The 15,651-nt window shown below is 29.4% G+C and overlaps 2 protein-coding genes across 2 annotated transcripts; both read right to left on the reverse strand.

The window, feature by feature from the left end:
• Window positions 1-552: 552 nt before the first annotated feature.
• On the reverse strand, window positions 553-1,354 carry LOC112750567 (protein SLE2). Its single transcript, XM_025799361.2, has 2 exons — window positions 1,173-1,354; window positions 553-1,050 (listed from the first exon to the last, which is right to left on the reverse strand). Exons 1-2 carry the CDS (start codon window positions 1,288-1,290, stop codon window positions 878-880), a joined length of 291 nt encoding a protein of 96 aa, XP_025655146.1. The 5' UTR covers window positions 1,291-1,354; the 3' UTR covers window positions 553-877.
• A 2,334-nt stretch (window positions 1,355-3,688) lies between these two features.
• On the reverse strand, window positions 3,689-4,512 carry LOC112750578 (protein SLE2). Its single transcript, XM_025799370.2, has 2 exons — window positions 4,255-4,512; window positions 3,689-4,152 (listed from the first exon to the last, which is right to left on the reverse strand). The coding sequence occupies exons 1-2, from the start codon at window positions 4,364-4,366 to the stop codon at window positions 3,980-3,982; spliced, it is 285 nt and encodes a 94-aa protein (XP_025655155.1). The 5' UTR covers window positions 4,367-4,512; the 3' UTR covers window positions 3,689-3,979.
• Between the last annotated feature and the right edge of the window lie 11,139 nt (window positions 4,513-15,651).

A 15,651-nucleotide genomic window follows, 5' to 3' on the forward strand; every position in this document is an offset into this window, starting at 1 on the left:
GAAACACAATAACTGTTGTACAACATAATACTTACAAATTTTGTCCAAAATTTTAATTTTCTGATCTCTGTGGTCCAAACAGGCTTTCCAAAAATTTAGTTCTAGAAGTAGTTTGATAATTTGGTTTTTTAGATATTAAAACTAAAATTGTACCAAGAATTACCCGGGGAGAACCCAAAATAATCATATTCTTCCAGCACAAAAATTTAAAATAATTAGTTTGAGTTTACACGGTTTGAACTAAAAAAAGGACAATGTGCAATACTTTTATTCCATTACTTCATGGATATGCTTTATATATGCAAGCCGCCGTTTATATAGCGCAAGATGTGCCAATGACAAACTTTTTTGTCTCGTCACTTTTCAGTTAACTGAAGTTAAAATCTTCTTATCAATCTTTAACACACAGTTGAGCAAATCTACCAGGAATTAGAAGTATTATTGTAGAGATTAATAATTTTATTTTGCCAAATACATGACTAAACATTACAAAATTAATGTTTATGTTGCAAGACTTCACTAGTTTAGTTAGTAGCAAAGATGAAATAATAATTGCATCCATAATGACTAATGACATTAAGGAAAATATTAAATTTGTCGTTACATCATCAAACACATCATTACATACAAACCATATACTCCAACCATCAAAGCCTTACAACGAAAACACTAGTAATAGTAAACATAACCTCTCAACATATGCTAGCTAGCTAGTTATTATTAGAAAGCCCTAGACACTTGTAAACACTCTGGTAACTCCTAAATACCTTGTTATATATATTAACCCTGAACTAATCACTACCTAGTACTAATAAATTAAGCACACAATAACATTAGAAGCTAGCATACATGATTAGGATTACAATAGATGATGGTACTACTTGTTTTGGTTCTTGGTGGCAAACTTGGACTCATCAATCTCAACGCCTTCCTCTTTAACACGCTCTCCTCCAGATTTCTCCATAGTGCTGAATCCACCCTTGCGACCCATCTCTTGGTACCCTTCTGTTCCCAACTGCTCCCTCCTTGTTTGCCCTCCCTTACTCCTTCCTGACAGTGAAACAACATTTTTATATTATATAGTTGCATATTTGTTTATATACATTCAACGTAACATTATTACTGAGATAATAATAATAATAATAATAATAATAATAATAATAATAATTAACCTTCAGCAAGATGCTCCTGAGCCTCAAGGGTCTTGCCACCAGTTCCACCAGGTACTACAGTTTCTCCCTGTTTTGCCCTTTCATCAAGCTCTTGTCGGCTTTGTTGCTTAGATGCCATGCTTAGAACTTATATCTCTGTAATAATGTCGTTGATTATACTTGACTTTTTGTTCAGTATGCTAATATAGACCTTGATGAGGCTTTATATAGGCAACAAATTTGTGTTGCATAATTAATGCTAAAATTATGAAAAATCAAGAACGTGACAACTACTTAGAAAGGAACAGTGAGCGTGGCCATGCATGGACACGTGTGGTGCATGCGTGGCAAAATATGAGTAAGACATGCAACGTAACTCCGAAAATGACACGCGTCGAGTTATTTATTCGGGAATAGGGCAGCGAACTTTTAATATGAGCATGTACTCTTTATTCGGTTGGCAGGTTTGTATCTAGAGTGTTTCTGATAAGTTCCTTTAGTTTCTATTAGCTTTTAACTGATTTCTCTTTAGCATTGTATTATTTATTTTTCAAGTAGGATTGGCATATGCTACCATTAATCTGTGTGGTAAAAGTGCCTTCAACCTTGGCCTTCATAACACTTTGCAAATTCGCTTCTTTAACATATGAACTATATGTATTCAATCCGTACTCTAAATCTTTTAATTCCATCTTACTCGACATGACTCGTAACAAATAAATTTACCGGTAAAGTGATAAACAAATTTCATCCAACATTTATATTGCGATTCTTAAAACAAAATCATTAACCTATTAATTTTCAAATATTAAAAAGAAGGTATATGATAGTGTATGTCCGACATCCTTGTTTTATAACAAAGAAAAATATAGATATAGACAATGAGAATATTGAACAATATAAATAAGTATGGAGATGATTATATTTATTATTTTTAATTAAATAATTATTTTTTTTATTCCATTTACTTACTTATGTACAGTTGTGACAACCTTATAAAAAATAGTTATTTAAGGTATGTGTTAAGGGATAACCCTTATAAGGGATAGATATTTTTTCTATTACTCATGTACAGTTATGACAACCCTTATAAGGTATGAAAATAGTTATCTAATGTTAAGATTTAGGAAATAATTTAGGATAGAGTATTTTTTTATTTATTGAGTCAATTTTAAAATCTATTATTCACATTATTTATAAAAATTATTGTCTATCTAATAATCTTTATAAAAAAATTTTTTAGTAAATTTTACTAACTCTTTTTTGAAATAATATGTAATTTATTTTGTATGATGTGTCAATATATGATAACTAACTATACTTAAAACTTGAGTTATTCAAAATTCAATGAGAGTTAATATTTTTACTATAATAAAATTATTTTGTAATTTAAATTATTATTTAAAATAAATAATTATATATTATTTTAAAATATTAATAACTAATTTTTTTATTTAAAAGTTTACACGATTTATAATTTGATAAAAACATATTAAAAAATGAATAATTTTACTTTCACAAAATACACATTTTATAGATAGATAAGAAAGAATGCATATGTTTAATATAATTTTTTTTGTTAAGTGATAACAAATAATGCATCTGCTCTAAGTAACGAAAATTCAAAAGTGTTCTTTTAAGTAAAAAGTAAATTGACAAAAAATTATATAATTATTTATTTTAAATAATAATTTAATTATAAAATAATTCTATTATAATTAAGATATTAATTTTTATTAAATTAAACTAACTCAAATAATAAATATAATTAATTATATAACATGTTATTTTACATATTATTTTTAAAAAGATGAGATAAAATTTATCAAATTTTATATGTATAATACTATTTTATAAAAAATTAACTCTCTATTTTATAAAAATCTAATCTAAAACTAATCTAAAATTAGTGTATTTCCGTCTGTATGGCCAATACCCATAAATGAAAAAAGTTAACCAAATAGGCACCATTTTGACACTTTGACAATTCGGTCCCTAAAAAATTGTTTTGATGGGCTGATTTCCTCTCAAAATTTTTCGTATTAATTATGATACTTGTAAATCTGTCCAAAATAGGAGAGTACCCAAAACAATCATATTCTTCTAACACAAGACCTCGAAATAATGAGTTAGATTTGAGTTTACACGATTTGAACTAAGAAGGGACAACATGCTGCACTTTGATTCCATTACTTCATAGATATGCTGATATTCAGGACTTAAAGGTATGAAATGAGAAATGCAAGTGGCACAGTTTATATAGCACAAAGTGTGCCAACGACAAACACTGTTGTCTCATTACTTTCAGTCAAAAGTTAAAATCATCTAGTATTTTTAACACACAGCTCGACAAATCTACTAGGAATTAGACGGCAAAGATTAATAATTTTATTTTGCCAAATACATGACAAAACATTACAAAATTAATGTTTTGGTCGCAATACTTTGCTAGTTTAGTATCAAAGATGAAATGATATTTGCACCCATCATAAGTAATGGCATTATGATGCTACAACATAAACCACAATTCAACCCTCTAAAGGAAAATATTAGATTTGTCATTACATCATTAAACACATCATTACAGACAAACCATATACTCTGACCATCAAAGCTTAACAACTAAAACACTAGTAATAACAAGCATAACCTCTCAATATATGCTAGCTAGCTAGTTATTATTAAAGAACTCTAGACACTAATAACACTGGACCTAAATACCTTGTTATATATTAACCGTAACCTAATTACTACCTAGTGCTAATACATTAAGCACACATACATTAGAAGCTAGCATACATGATTAGGATTATAATAAGATGACGGTACTACTTGTTTTGGTTCTTGGTGGCAAACTTGGACTCATCAATCTCAACTCCTTCCTCTTCAGCACGCTCTCCTCCAGATTTCTCCATGGTGCTTAATCCACCCTTGCGACCCATCTCTTGGTACCCTTCTGTTCCCAACTGCTCCTTCCTGGTTTGCCCTCCCTTGCTCCTTCCTGACAGTTAAACAACATTTTTATATTATATAATTGCATATTCATTTATAATCATTTAACGTTAACGTTATTACTGAGATTATAATAATAATAATTAATAACCTTCAGCAAGATGCTCCTGAGCCTCAAGGGTCTTGCCACCAGTTCCACCAGGGACCACAGTTTCTCCCTGTTTTGCTTTTTCATTAAGATCTTGTCGTTGCTTAGATGCCATGCTTGTAACTTATATCTATGCAATAATTTAGTTGATTACACTTGACTTTTTGCTCAATATGCTAACATAGTTCTTGTTGAGGCTTTATATAGGCAACAAATTTGTGTTACATAGTTAATGCTAAAATTATGTAAAAAGTATCTGATAGTAAGGGAGGAAAATCAAGAACGTGACAACTATTTAGAAAGGAATAGTGAATGTAGCCATGCATGGACACGTGCAGTGCACTCGTGGCAAAACATGAGTAAAACACGCAATGCAACTCTGAAAGTGACACGCATAGCGAACTGAACATGTACTCTTTGTTCGGTTTCAGGATTTGTATTATACAACGTTTCTGATAAGTTTCTTTAGTTTCTATTCGCTTTTAACTCATTTCTCTTTGGCATTGTATTGTTTATTCTTTCAAGTAGGATTGGAATGTGCTACAACTAATCTGTGTTATAAAATAAAATAATAAATCTTAAAAGTGCCTTCAACCTTATCCTTCATAACACTTGCAAATTCACTTCCTTAACATATGAACTATTTGTATTCAATTCGTACTCAATCTTCCAATTACACATTACTTGACACGACTAGTAACAAATAAATTTATAAGTAAAGTGATAAATAAATTTCATCTAACATTTACATTTTAAATAGATTAATTTTTGAAAAAAAATTTACTATAAAAAATAAAGATAATTTAGTTTAAAATTAAGACTTTTTAATCTTTGTTATAAAGGTAATTTAAAAATAATGTTGCCGTAAAAATTTTATTAATAATTTTATTTTTTAAATACTAATCTATAGGGGTGAATGCGGACTAGATCGGAAATGACCAAAATTTTAATCTGATCTGCATATTTATCGGATATCAAATATATCTGCAAAATACAAAAATATTTTTAAAAACTTATTTTTATTAAAAAATATCAATAAAATTCATTTTTTCTATTCTTTTAAATATGTTTACTTTTAAAATAACATTAGACATACTATCCTTAAATAATAAATTAAAATAATACAACATATATAATAATTTTTAGTTGAAATAAAACATAAAAAGCAATCCAATCCGATAGACTTGGAGATCAAATCCATATCAACAATTTTTGGATTGGATTCAGATAAACACCGTAAATATACAGATCAGATCTGATCCATGAACACCCCCTACTAATCTCCCTAAATTTTAAAATATAAATCGTCAAAAATTTATTTACCATTTTACTCTCAATTTATTTTTAATTAACTACAAGATTTAATCTTTCTATCCTTCAAATATCAAATATTATTTATATATTATATTAACCAATGAAATTACTAATCTAACAGTAATAAATATTTTTGTCAAACATAAAATGTTGAATTTAAATCTTTCTTTGATTAGACGTGTAGAACTATTAGTCCAATACTCCAACCTCAATTTGTTTTCGGAGTACGGAGCCTAAGCCCACAACTCCAATTCTACCCGATTAAATGGTCAACTCGTTTGGATTGAATCGGAACAGGATGATCATGCCGTGATGTAGGTGCCCGTAATACTACTAGCAAACCTATTTAATCAAATTGGATCCTTTTTGGCTTTTAATGATTTATATGCCTTGCTATCTTTTTTTCTTTTTTTTTTCTTTTGAATCGCAAAAGTGGAGCTCTAGAAAAAGATTTTCTCTTATTCTCCTCTTTGTCTCTGTTGGCCCAATTTTTTCGTCCTCCAATCAGCGGTTCATATGGATTTCTCTTGTGGTTTGAGGTTTGTACTAGTGGCATATATTGTGTCTCATTAAAAATTATATGTGCATTCAGTCTCAATGAAGACACTAGATGAATCCTTTAGGGTGAGTTGTATGAACAAAAAAAATTATGAATTTTTCTTAGGAAAAGTCAGGGACAACAATTTTATTAAATTTTAGTCAGAATGTAACAAATAGAGAAAGATGAGTCATTAGATGAAATTTTACACAAATTTTACACTATTAAATCATCATTGATAATTATTTGATGGCTACCAATCACAAAAGTTGCTAACCTCCTAACATTGCTCTTTCTCTTATTCTTATCATCCGCTCTTCTCTTTTTATTTTAGTTACAACAAAAAATGTTGAAAATCTTTTCGTATTTTTGTTTCCTCTTATTTTCCTCTCTATTTCTCCTTTTTTCTACATTAATATTTTGTATTTTGTTGTCTTCAATTAATTTATTGAGTATATACATTATTCTTCTGTAAAATTTTGTGAATTATCTAGAGTTACGCATAACAATTTTTTCATTGATCTAGGACGCGGTTTCTTGTATTCAATCAAAGTTTCTCAATAATGTGAACATTTGCCAACTTATTATTTTTATTTGAAAGTTCGTTCTCATGTCATCAATCAATTCACTTTACTATATAAATCATAGTGAAATTCGAATTCAATGTCTCAATAATAATCAAGTTTTCCATTTTTGATAAGTTGACAGCATCATCAATATAAACTTCCAAACGTCGGTGGAACTATTTTAGCGCTGAGGAAAGTTCAAGGAAAACTCATTAAATACTTGGATAGTAATTAAAAGTCTAAGTGGAACTGGACCGAATTCAATTGTTATCTAATGTTTTAACTCTTTACCCTTTTAATGATATCTTTCTAAAGTCTAGAGTCTAGATAGGACCACTGCTTCATTCCCCAAATACGTGAAAGCTCCGACCTTGGTCAGATTGTTATTTCATATTCAATTATGTTATATGTATACATATATAAAATCAATCATTAAATTATATATATATATATATATATATATTAAAATAAGTTAAATAATAAAGATATGGTGAATTTTATGGTAAAAAAAAATTTTTATACATGTAAATTTTTGCTATCACAAAAAATAGTTGATAAGTGTCTTTAAAAGAGAAGAAAACAAAGTTTGTTATTTTACAGGAGAAATACAATCTTCAAAAGGAGTGCAAAGATTTTTTCTCTTTCACATTAGAACTTTAATGTTTAGTTTAAATAATTATATTTATCATGATTAATTATAATGTGTTAGAATTTTTTTATTGTTCCATAAATCTTAAAGCACATTTTTTTCATTTTATCACATAATTTTAATTTATTGAAACATATATTAATTTTAATCTCATTCTTAACTAAAAAATATATAAAAATAAAATAATATCTTAAAATTTGAAAATTAATTTTTTATTTATCGATTAAATTTTAGTATAACATTCTCATCCTTATATACATACAAGTATTTTATAAAAGAATAATTTTATTTTTTTAATAATAAAGATAAATTTTATATTTTTGAATAATAATAGTAATACAATCATTTTTTTTCTATAATTTGTTTCAAAGGGAAATTGATTCTTTAAATTTATTTTACAATAAAATTAAATGAATTGTAGCTAATCAAAGTTAATTTTCAGCTTTGTTCCCAAATTTATAAAATCCAAGATAATAAAAATTACTATTTCTTTAAGAGAATAATTAATAAAATCAACCCAACCTAAATAATTTTTATAAAAAATTAAAATGTATGGAAGTTAATTATATAAAAAGATCACTAGTAAAAATAGTAATTGTACTTGGGAAATAAATTTTTCATTTTTTAATAAATATGATAAAGTGTAATTTTTTATTATGCTATTTTAAATAAAATAGAAAAAATATAAAAGAATATATTATGTAATAAAAACTACACTTAACAATAACAATATCAATAAAAAAAATAGAGATGATTCATTTTTATTTTTCACTGCAATAATAATGAACGTTACGTATTATTAGAAGACTAATGGGTCAAGCGTCGCCGTCTCACCAACAAAGCTAATAGAATATTGGATAGGTTATCGAAATATACTAACGGGTCAGCGATATTCATAAAGATTAAGTCCAGGATGGTAAGTAACTTGTTTCATTTTGTTATTAAGTTCATTTAGTATTAATATAATGACAGTATTACTTGACTTAACATGTGGTTTCAAAATGTATAGTCCAAGTCGTTAGATCACGAGGCGTTGATGGCGAAAACCTTCAAGTATACCAACACGTTGAAGAACAACATAGAAATATTTGCCAATCAGCTGGCTGCGAATCATTATGTGAGTAAACATCATGTAATATATCATTTTTAAGATATCAGAAGCCTTAATCATAAAATGTATTACACAAGACTCCTACACGCAGAAATTGTAGCGATTCTCAATTTTAAAAATATAAATATAAATAAGTTATAATTTATTTTATAAAATTAGAATTCCTTATTTTTAAAAAAATTATTTTTATTATCAGTAATTAAACTAATTTTATAATAATTTAAATTTAATTAAATCCATATTATTATTATTATTATTATTATTATTATTATTATTATTATTATTATTATTATTATTATTATAAACATTGTATATAATTGCCGTAAGTATTAAATTGCATTATAAGTTGATATATATTATATTCATTGCATTACTATTATTATTACTATTATTACGTTTATTATTATTATTAAATGACCATCATTACTATTGCTAGTATTATTATTACTATTATTAATTATAAAGCATAAAAAATAAAAGGTGGTTTATACTTTACATTAGATTACATATATATTATTATTATTATCATTATGCATTATATATATGTGAATAACGTAAGAGAGAGGAAGAGCATAACGAAGAGAGAAAGGGAGAAAACGTAAATTCTTTCGAATTTTTGGTTTCGATTTCTTGCAATCTGTAACTCTAATCAAAAATCTAATTCGGTGAAAGTATTCGTAACCTCCTCTTCTACACGTTGGCACCATTTTTGATTAGTGGAAGTTGACAATGACGTAACTCCTTTTTTCTTTGGATTTGGCCAACGGGAGTTTTAGGTAGCAAAGACGATTCTGGACGTTTTCTTCTTCGATAGCTCAGTCAGAAAGCTTCTCTAGAGCTTTGAATATTTTGATTCTGTACAAAGGTATGGTTTCGATTTCTCGTAGTTAATGTTTAATGTCACGTGAAAACTTAGGCTAGAAGACCTTAAGATAGGAATGAAATGAATGAATAATTGATGGATTGTGTATATGGTATAAAATGTGAGGTTTAGCTGTTGTCAATAATTTGCTGTTGAAGTTGGTCGGTTTGGAAAAAGATTTAATATTGGTATTTGTTTGATTATGAAATAATTTGTTACTGGAAATGATTTGAGTGATTGAGAGGTGTTTGGTTTGATAGTTGGGACCCTTGAAGGGTGGCAGAAATTTGAGTCTTAAAGGAGATATTGCCAAAGTTTCTTTAAGAATTGGATTTTTGATTTGAGGTAACATTTTTAAAAAGGAAAGAGATTATTATGTGGCTTGTGTATTTGAGACTATTTGTTGACCCTCTGTCGCAAGATGTGACCGGGCACTTTAACTCCCCGGATTCCCCCATGGGCATGCATATATATATATATATATATATATATATATATATATATATATATATATATATATATATATATATATATATATATATATATATATATATATTGAATATTATATTTGAGCTTGGAGTCCGTCTCCATGGAATACTATATTATTGAGCTTGGAGTTTAACTCCATGGAATACTATATTATTGAGCTTGGAGTATGACTCCATGGAATATTATATTTGAGCTTGGAGTTTAACTCCATGGAATATTATTGATCTTGGGGATGCGCGCACAGAGGGACTGTCCAATGGTTAACTACCAGGACATGTCGGGTTGGCTGTATAACCGACAGATGAGACTCATCAGCCATAGGACAGGCATACATCATATACATTTGTTTGTTTGCTTGAGTGTGCATTGTTTTGGTTTGCTTAATTGTTTAATTCTGCTTATCCGCTACTTGTTCTACTTGCTGTAAATGCTTCTCTATCTCTGTTTTCCTTGTTTGAACTGTATGTGTATGTTTTCTTAGAAATTCCTCTTGACGAAGGTGTGAGGAGAGAGGGTTGTTCCACCAATGTCTCGGAGGATTGGAGGAGTCAGAAAGTGAAGTATTAAGTTACAGTTAGATTCAGAACTAGAATACCTTAGATAGCTTACCTAACTTTTGGTTTAGTTTATTTTCCTTAAGAATAATCCTGAGTGTCGGAGTTCTAGGAATGCCTCTGGCTCTCCCGGGACCTTTTATATTAACTATGCGGGCACATTTACTATACTGAGAACCTCTGGTTCTCATTCCATACTATGTTGTTATTTTTCAGATGCAGGTCGAAAGGTATCTCATTAGGCGTCTGGACACCTGAAGTGAAGTGGTTACTGGGTTATTTTGGTGTGTAGTGATGTATATACACGTACTTATCTTTCTCTCCACATAACTTATTCTTTTTGATCCTCCTAGAGGTTTATGGAGAGGCAGGATTTTGTTTATGTACATTTTGGGCTTTGGATATATATATATATATATATATATATATATATATATATATATATATATATATATATATATATATATATATATATATATATATATATATATATATATAAATATTCTCTAGCCAGCCTTGACTTCGCGTACTGAGTGAGGAGCTTGTTATTTTGTACCTTTGGCTTTCTATTCATACTTTTATAACGTTTGATAGTTATAGTTTGACTCACACGTAAGTTGTTCCGTTTTCGGAGCGTGGCACTTTTCATTTTGCAATTTTGTTTTACCCATTTTTTCAAGTCTCCTAGTCTATTATCTTCTTTCTACTACTATAAGTATGTATTTTATATTTTTTAGAAGTCGTAATACCTCGCCACCTCTGCTTTACGACTTAAGCGTAAGGCTCTGTGTGGTAGGGTGTTACAGAGATCGGAGGCCGCAACCCAACAATCTTAGAGTACTCAAGACGATGGCAGCAACTCTGCCGTATTAGTTGTCATTCCTGATAGGGGTTTGGTATGAGGTCGCATCCGACTCGTACAAGAATCGCGTGTACAGGATCGGATCATTCTTCACCGACAACCTCCGCACATTCACGTTAAGACATTCATCCGCCTCTGTCACCAGTCCACCCGTCGATCCCGAAGATGGTGTTGATTTTCAGGAGCAGGTGCTGCTCTTCACCCGGAGTCTTCACCAATGAGCTCAATAGTCGCAGGAGTCTAAGAAAAGGTATCAGGCGATCCTCTCATGCATGACAAACATAGATGACCTTAGGTTTGAGTGGAGGCGGGAGCTGAAGCGGTTTCAATGGACGGAACGGAACATGGCACGGTGGGAGGATTAGATGCGCACTGGTAGTAGCGGCGCTGTTGAAGGGGCACAAACATCACCGCCTAGGCCGCCGCAGCCTCAGCAGCAGGACCAGCGGGATGATGACGATGACGATGACGACGACGATGACTTTCAGTGACTTGGGTTTTTTTATACACTGTTTAATTGTATGATATCCTCTGTTATTTGACTTTTCCTTTTATTCATGTACTTGATAATTTAATATATTTGACTTCTAGTATTTAGTATTTGGCTACTAATTTTGCAAAATATAAATTTGAATAAAAAATTTAGAATTTCACCACTAATGTAGAAAGAAACTATTAAAAAAATTGAACTTATTGTGAATTCTCCTACGAAAAAATCTGACAGTAAAAATGCGAGAACAAAACAGTTTGGTGCCAAATTTACCATTAGAAAAATCCACCGGTAACTGGCAAGAAATATTCATAGCTTAAAAATGAAATCTACCGCAAGTTACCGGTGGACAATAAAGTTCGACGATAAACATTTACCGGCAAGGTTTATACTATCGGATTAGAACCAGCACAAAATCCAATGGCAAATTTATTACCGACAGATTAATTTCATTTTTCTATCGATAAATCCAATGGTACTCGATGTTTTTACTGTAGTGGTGATTAGGATGGCGGAATGTGTGAGACCCTGTTTCTCAGCTAGGTCATTCTCAAAGCAAAGGTCTGCTTCTTGTCCTTTTTCCTGTTGTGGTAGTTTGTCACCAAGCAAATTCTTAACCTACTGTCATGTGGGGTGTCAATGATACTGTTGGAAATTTATGGTACAACTCCTGATCGGCTCACTATCCGTTCACAAACCAAAATGATAAGCGACATCCTGCAGTATAACGATGATCTCACCCCAAGAAAAATAAAAATTATAGGTTTTTAATCTCCATCGTTCAATAAATAATGTAGAGAGCAAAGCGTTGTTAAACATAAAATTCTTTAGCTCTACTATATGTTCAAATCCAGCCTTTCTAATGTATGACAATAGAACATCGGACGAGGGGATAAACAATATCACATGACATGGCAAAAGAAATCGAGATTTTTGCAAAAATAGCAACCATTAATCTTTTAGATTAATTTTATCTATATCTCATGAATATCTGATATTTGTTGTAATTAAATATTAGAATTAAGTACATAAAGAATTTCGTTAACAAAATACTCTATTTTAAGAATACGATCATGAAACAACATTAATATTAATTAGTAATATCCTAAGTATTGGATAAAAAAAATCATGTAATTTTAAAAAAAATTAATTATTCTTATTCGAATATTCTATACTAAAAAATGATCTCCTAGCTAATTTAAATCCATTAATCTTAATTAATTAAAGCAAAGCAATCTAATCTAACTTGTTAATATTCTAACACGTCATCTATACTTAGATCGAATTATTTTAATATGTCGAATAATACTATGTAAATCAAAATAATATAAATTGTCATTATTCTCATATGGGTCCATTTAGTGTAAAGATGGATATGTACAGATTTTTGTCATTTTGTGGCTGAAAAAGTGTGTCATTAAAAATGTTGTTTAAAGAAAAAGTGTTACCCTTAATCGTTAACTTGGCTCTGATACCAATTTAAAATGTAATTTTTTTTCCAAAATTATTAACTCTTCATATTTTGCTTCGAATGAGTGTATAGATTTGGTTGGTGGTACTTTATAATTTGTAATTTCATAATCAAAAGTATTGAACATTTCTACTATTACTAGTTTTTCAATCTTGTTTTAGTTTATAATATTCTTTTTTACATTGATTATTGTATATAAAATCTTTTATCTGTTTGTCTTTTTCTTTAATATAATTTTTCAAATCCTCCAAAACTTCTTTTATTTCTACACTTTCTGTTGTTTCTAAATATCTTTTTAATTTTTTAACTTCATTTTCCATTTTTTCTTTCAACAGCTTTAATTCTTTTAAGTCATAATATGGTGTTCCAGGTATTTATAAATTTTTTAAGTTTAGCTCCAACTTGTTTATATTTGTTCTTATTTCTATCCTTTTTATTATAAGGTCATTAATTTCGAACTGAAGATTATTTAATTCCCTTTTATACTCCTTTATTTTACTTTTTAATTTTTTCGCCCTTTTTCTTTTTATTTTATTTTCTGGTCTTTCAATCTTTGTATACTTCATTATTTATCTTAGAATTTCTGCAAATTCTATCATCGATTCATCACTATTTTCTAGAGATTCTATTAGTTTTTCTAACTCTTCAACTTCTCCTTTCAATTTGTCGTAGATTATTTTTAGAGCTTCAAATGCTCTTTGATTTATTTCGGAAAACTGTAAATAATTTAACCGATTTTCTCTTTCAAAGAGCTCTTGTTTCTTATCTTGGTAGGTTACATATATTTTTTCTTTATTTATTGTCATAACTTAGTGTTTAGGGTTTCATTTAATTTTTCGACCTTTTTTGTTAATTCTTTTATTTCAGAATTTTCTTCTTTAATCTTTAACTTAGATAAACTTAAAGGGCTATTAATTTTAGATTCTCTTATTTGAAAATTCGATGAAACTAATTTTTCCGATGGTTCTTTTAATAATAGAACTGGGTTTTCAATAGCTTTATATTTTGGTATTTCTGTTTTTACAATTTTCTGAAATAATTCATCAACATAAATTCTTTCTTTGTTTTTAAATATTATACTATGATGGCTGTTTGTTAAAGCATAATTTATTGCATATGTAATTGAAAAAGGTTCATCGTTTTGTTCCATTAGATTCTTTCTATGAAATTTATAAGCCAAACTTATAGATCTCCCAAGGTTTTCAGTTGATAAAGGTATAGCATATCCAAGATGGGCATTGAATTTAACATTTACGTTTGCCAAGTTTCCATGAACAATTCCAATTATTTGGTCTATTGGGTCATCAGTAATTCTTTTGTCACAGATTGTTAAGCTTATTGGTGAATTAATTCCTTTCATATATGTAGATTTGATTAAGACTTGTATAGTACTAATATGAATCCATCCAATTTTAGATCTTTTTTGTTGATCCTTAATTTTCTCAATCTGTTTACTCAATTCTTCATCATTTATCAAAGCTATTTCAAGTTCTCCATTGGCGGATTTTATCTTTATAGGGGCTTCAAGTTGAATTTTTCCATAGTATATTATATTTTTTCTATTAAAAACTTCTTTTAAAAGATTTTGTTTATTAAAATTTTCATTTGATTTGAGATTTAATTCTGTTTTTAGAACAGCCTGTTTTTCATTATCTAATAAAGCAGTTAATCTATAATAATCAGATTCTTCTGTTAATTCTAAACTTTCTAAATAATTCATAGCTAACAGATTAGGATAAAGGCGTACCTTTCTGGAGAAAAACTTCCTTTATTTAGAATATTTTACATAAGATGTTTTTTATCTCCAGAGGGGAGATTGTAGATACTAACTCCAGAGGGGAGTTTAGAATTGGTTTTTCCTAAGGGAATTCTTCTTCAAACTATAGAATCGCCTCGGCAGCTTCCTCTTTGCTCTCCTAGCATATGAGTACTCTTAGCCTCCTGCTTTCTATCGTTTGATGCCTTCTATAATTGCCTAAGCAACCTATTTATAGTGGTTGGGTCTGATGGACAATTCCCATCCTTACCCTTCTTATGACGTCATTGCTTACGTCATTGTTTATTATCTTGCACCAGCTACATTGTTGGTGCTCTATGACCTAAGCGCTTACGTCACTATGTAATAATGTTGAGAGATGCTTCAGATGTGCTGTCCTCCTCTTTCATCATGTGACCTTCAGATGCGTTGTCTTCTTCCTTTATCATGTGGGTTGATTCCATTTTATTATTGCTTTCTTCAGATAACTCTGAGACACATAGCTGGCACTTGTGGTCTTCTCTGTCTTTTATCAAATAGCAGAGATTCCTCTTTATCCCTTCGGGGAGCTTTTCTAAGAGTCCAGATAAGTTGTAGAATGCTGATTCAAATTCCACTAAGAGTCTCATCTCTCTTTCTTCAATTTCATTCCTTTTACTGGACACAAGCAAAGTATTTCTGCTTTTATAATTGATTCTTGTGTGAGATTCCCTTGTTATCTTTTGAGTTCTTTCGAAG

Source organism: Arachis hypogaea, chromosome 2 (genome assembly GCF_003086295.3).
Source record: "Arachis hypogaea cultivar Tifrunner chromosome 2, arahy.Tifrunner.gnm2.J5K5, whole genome shotgun sequence".
NCBI classification, from domain to species: domain Eukaryota; kingdom Viridiplantae; phylum Streptophyta; class Magnoliopsida; order Fabales; family Fabaceae; genus Arachis; species Arachis hypogaea.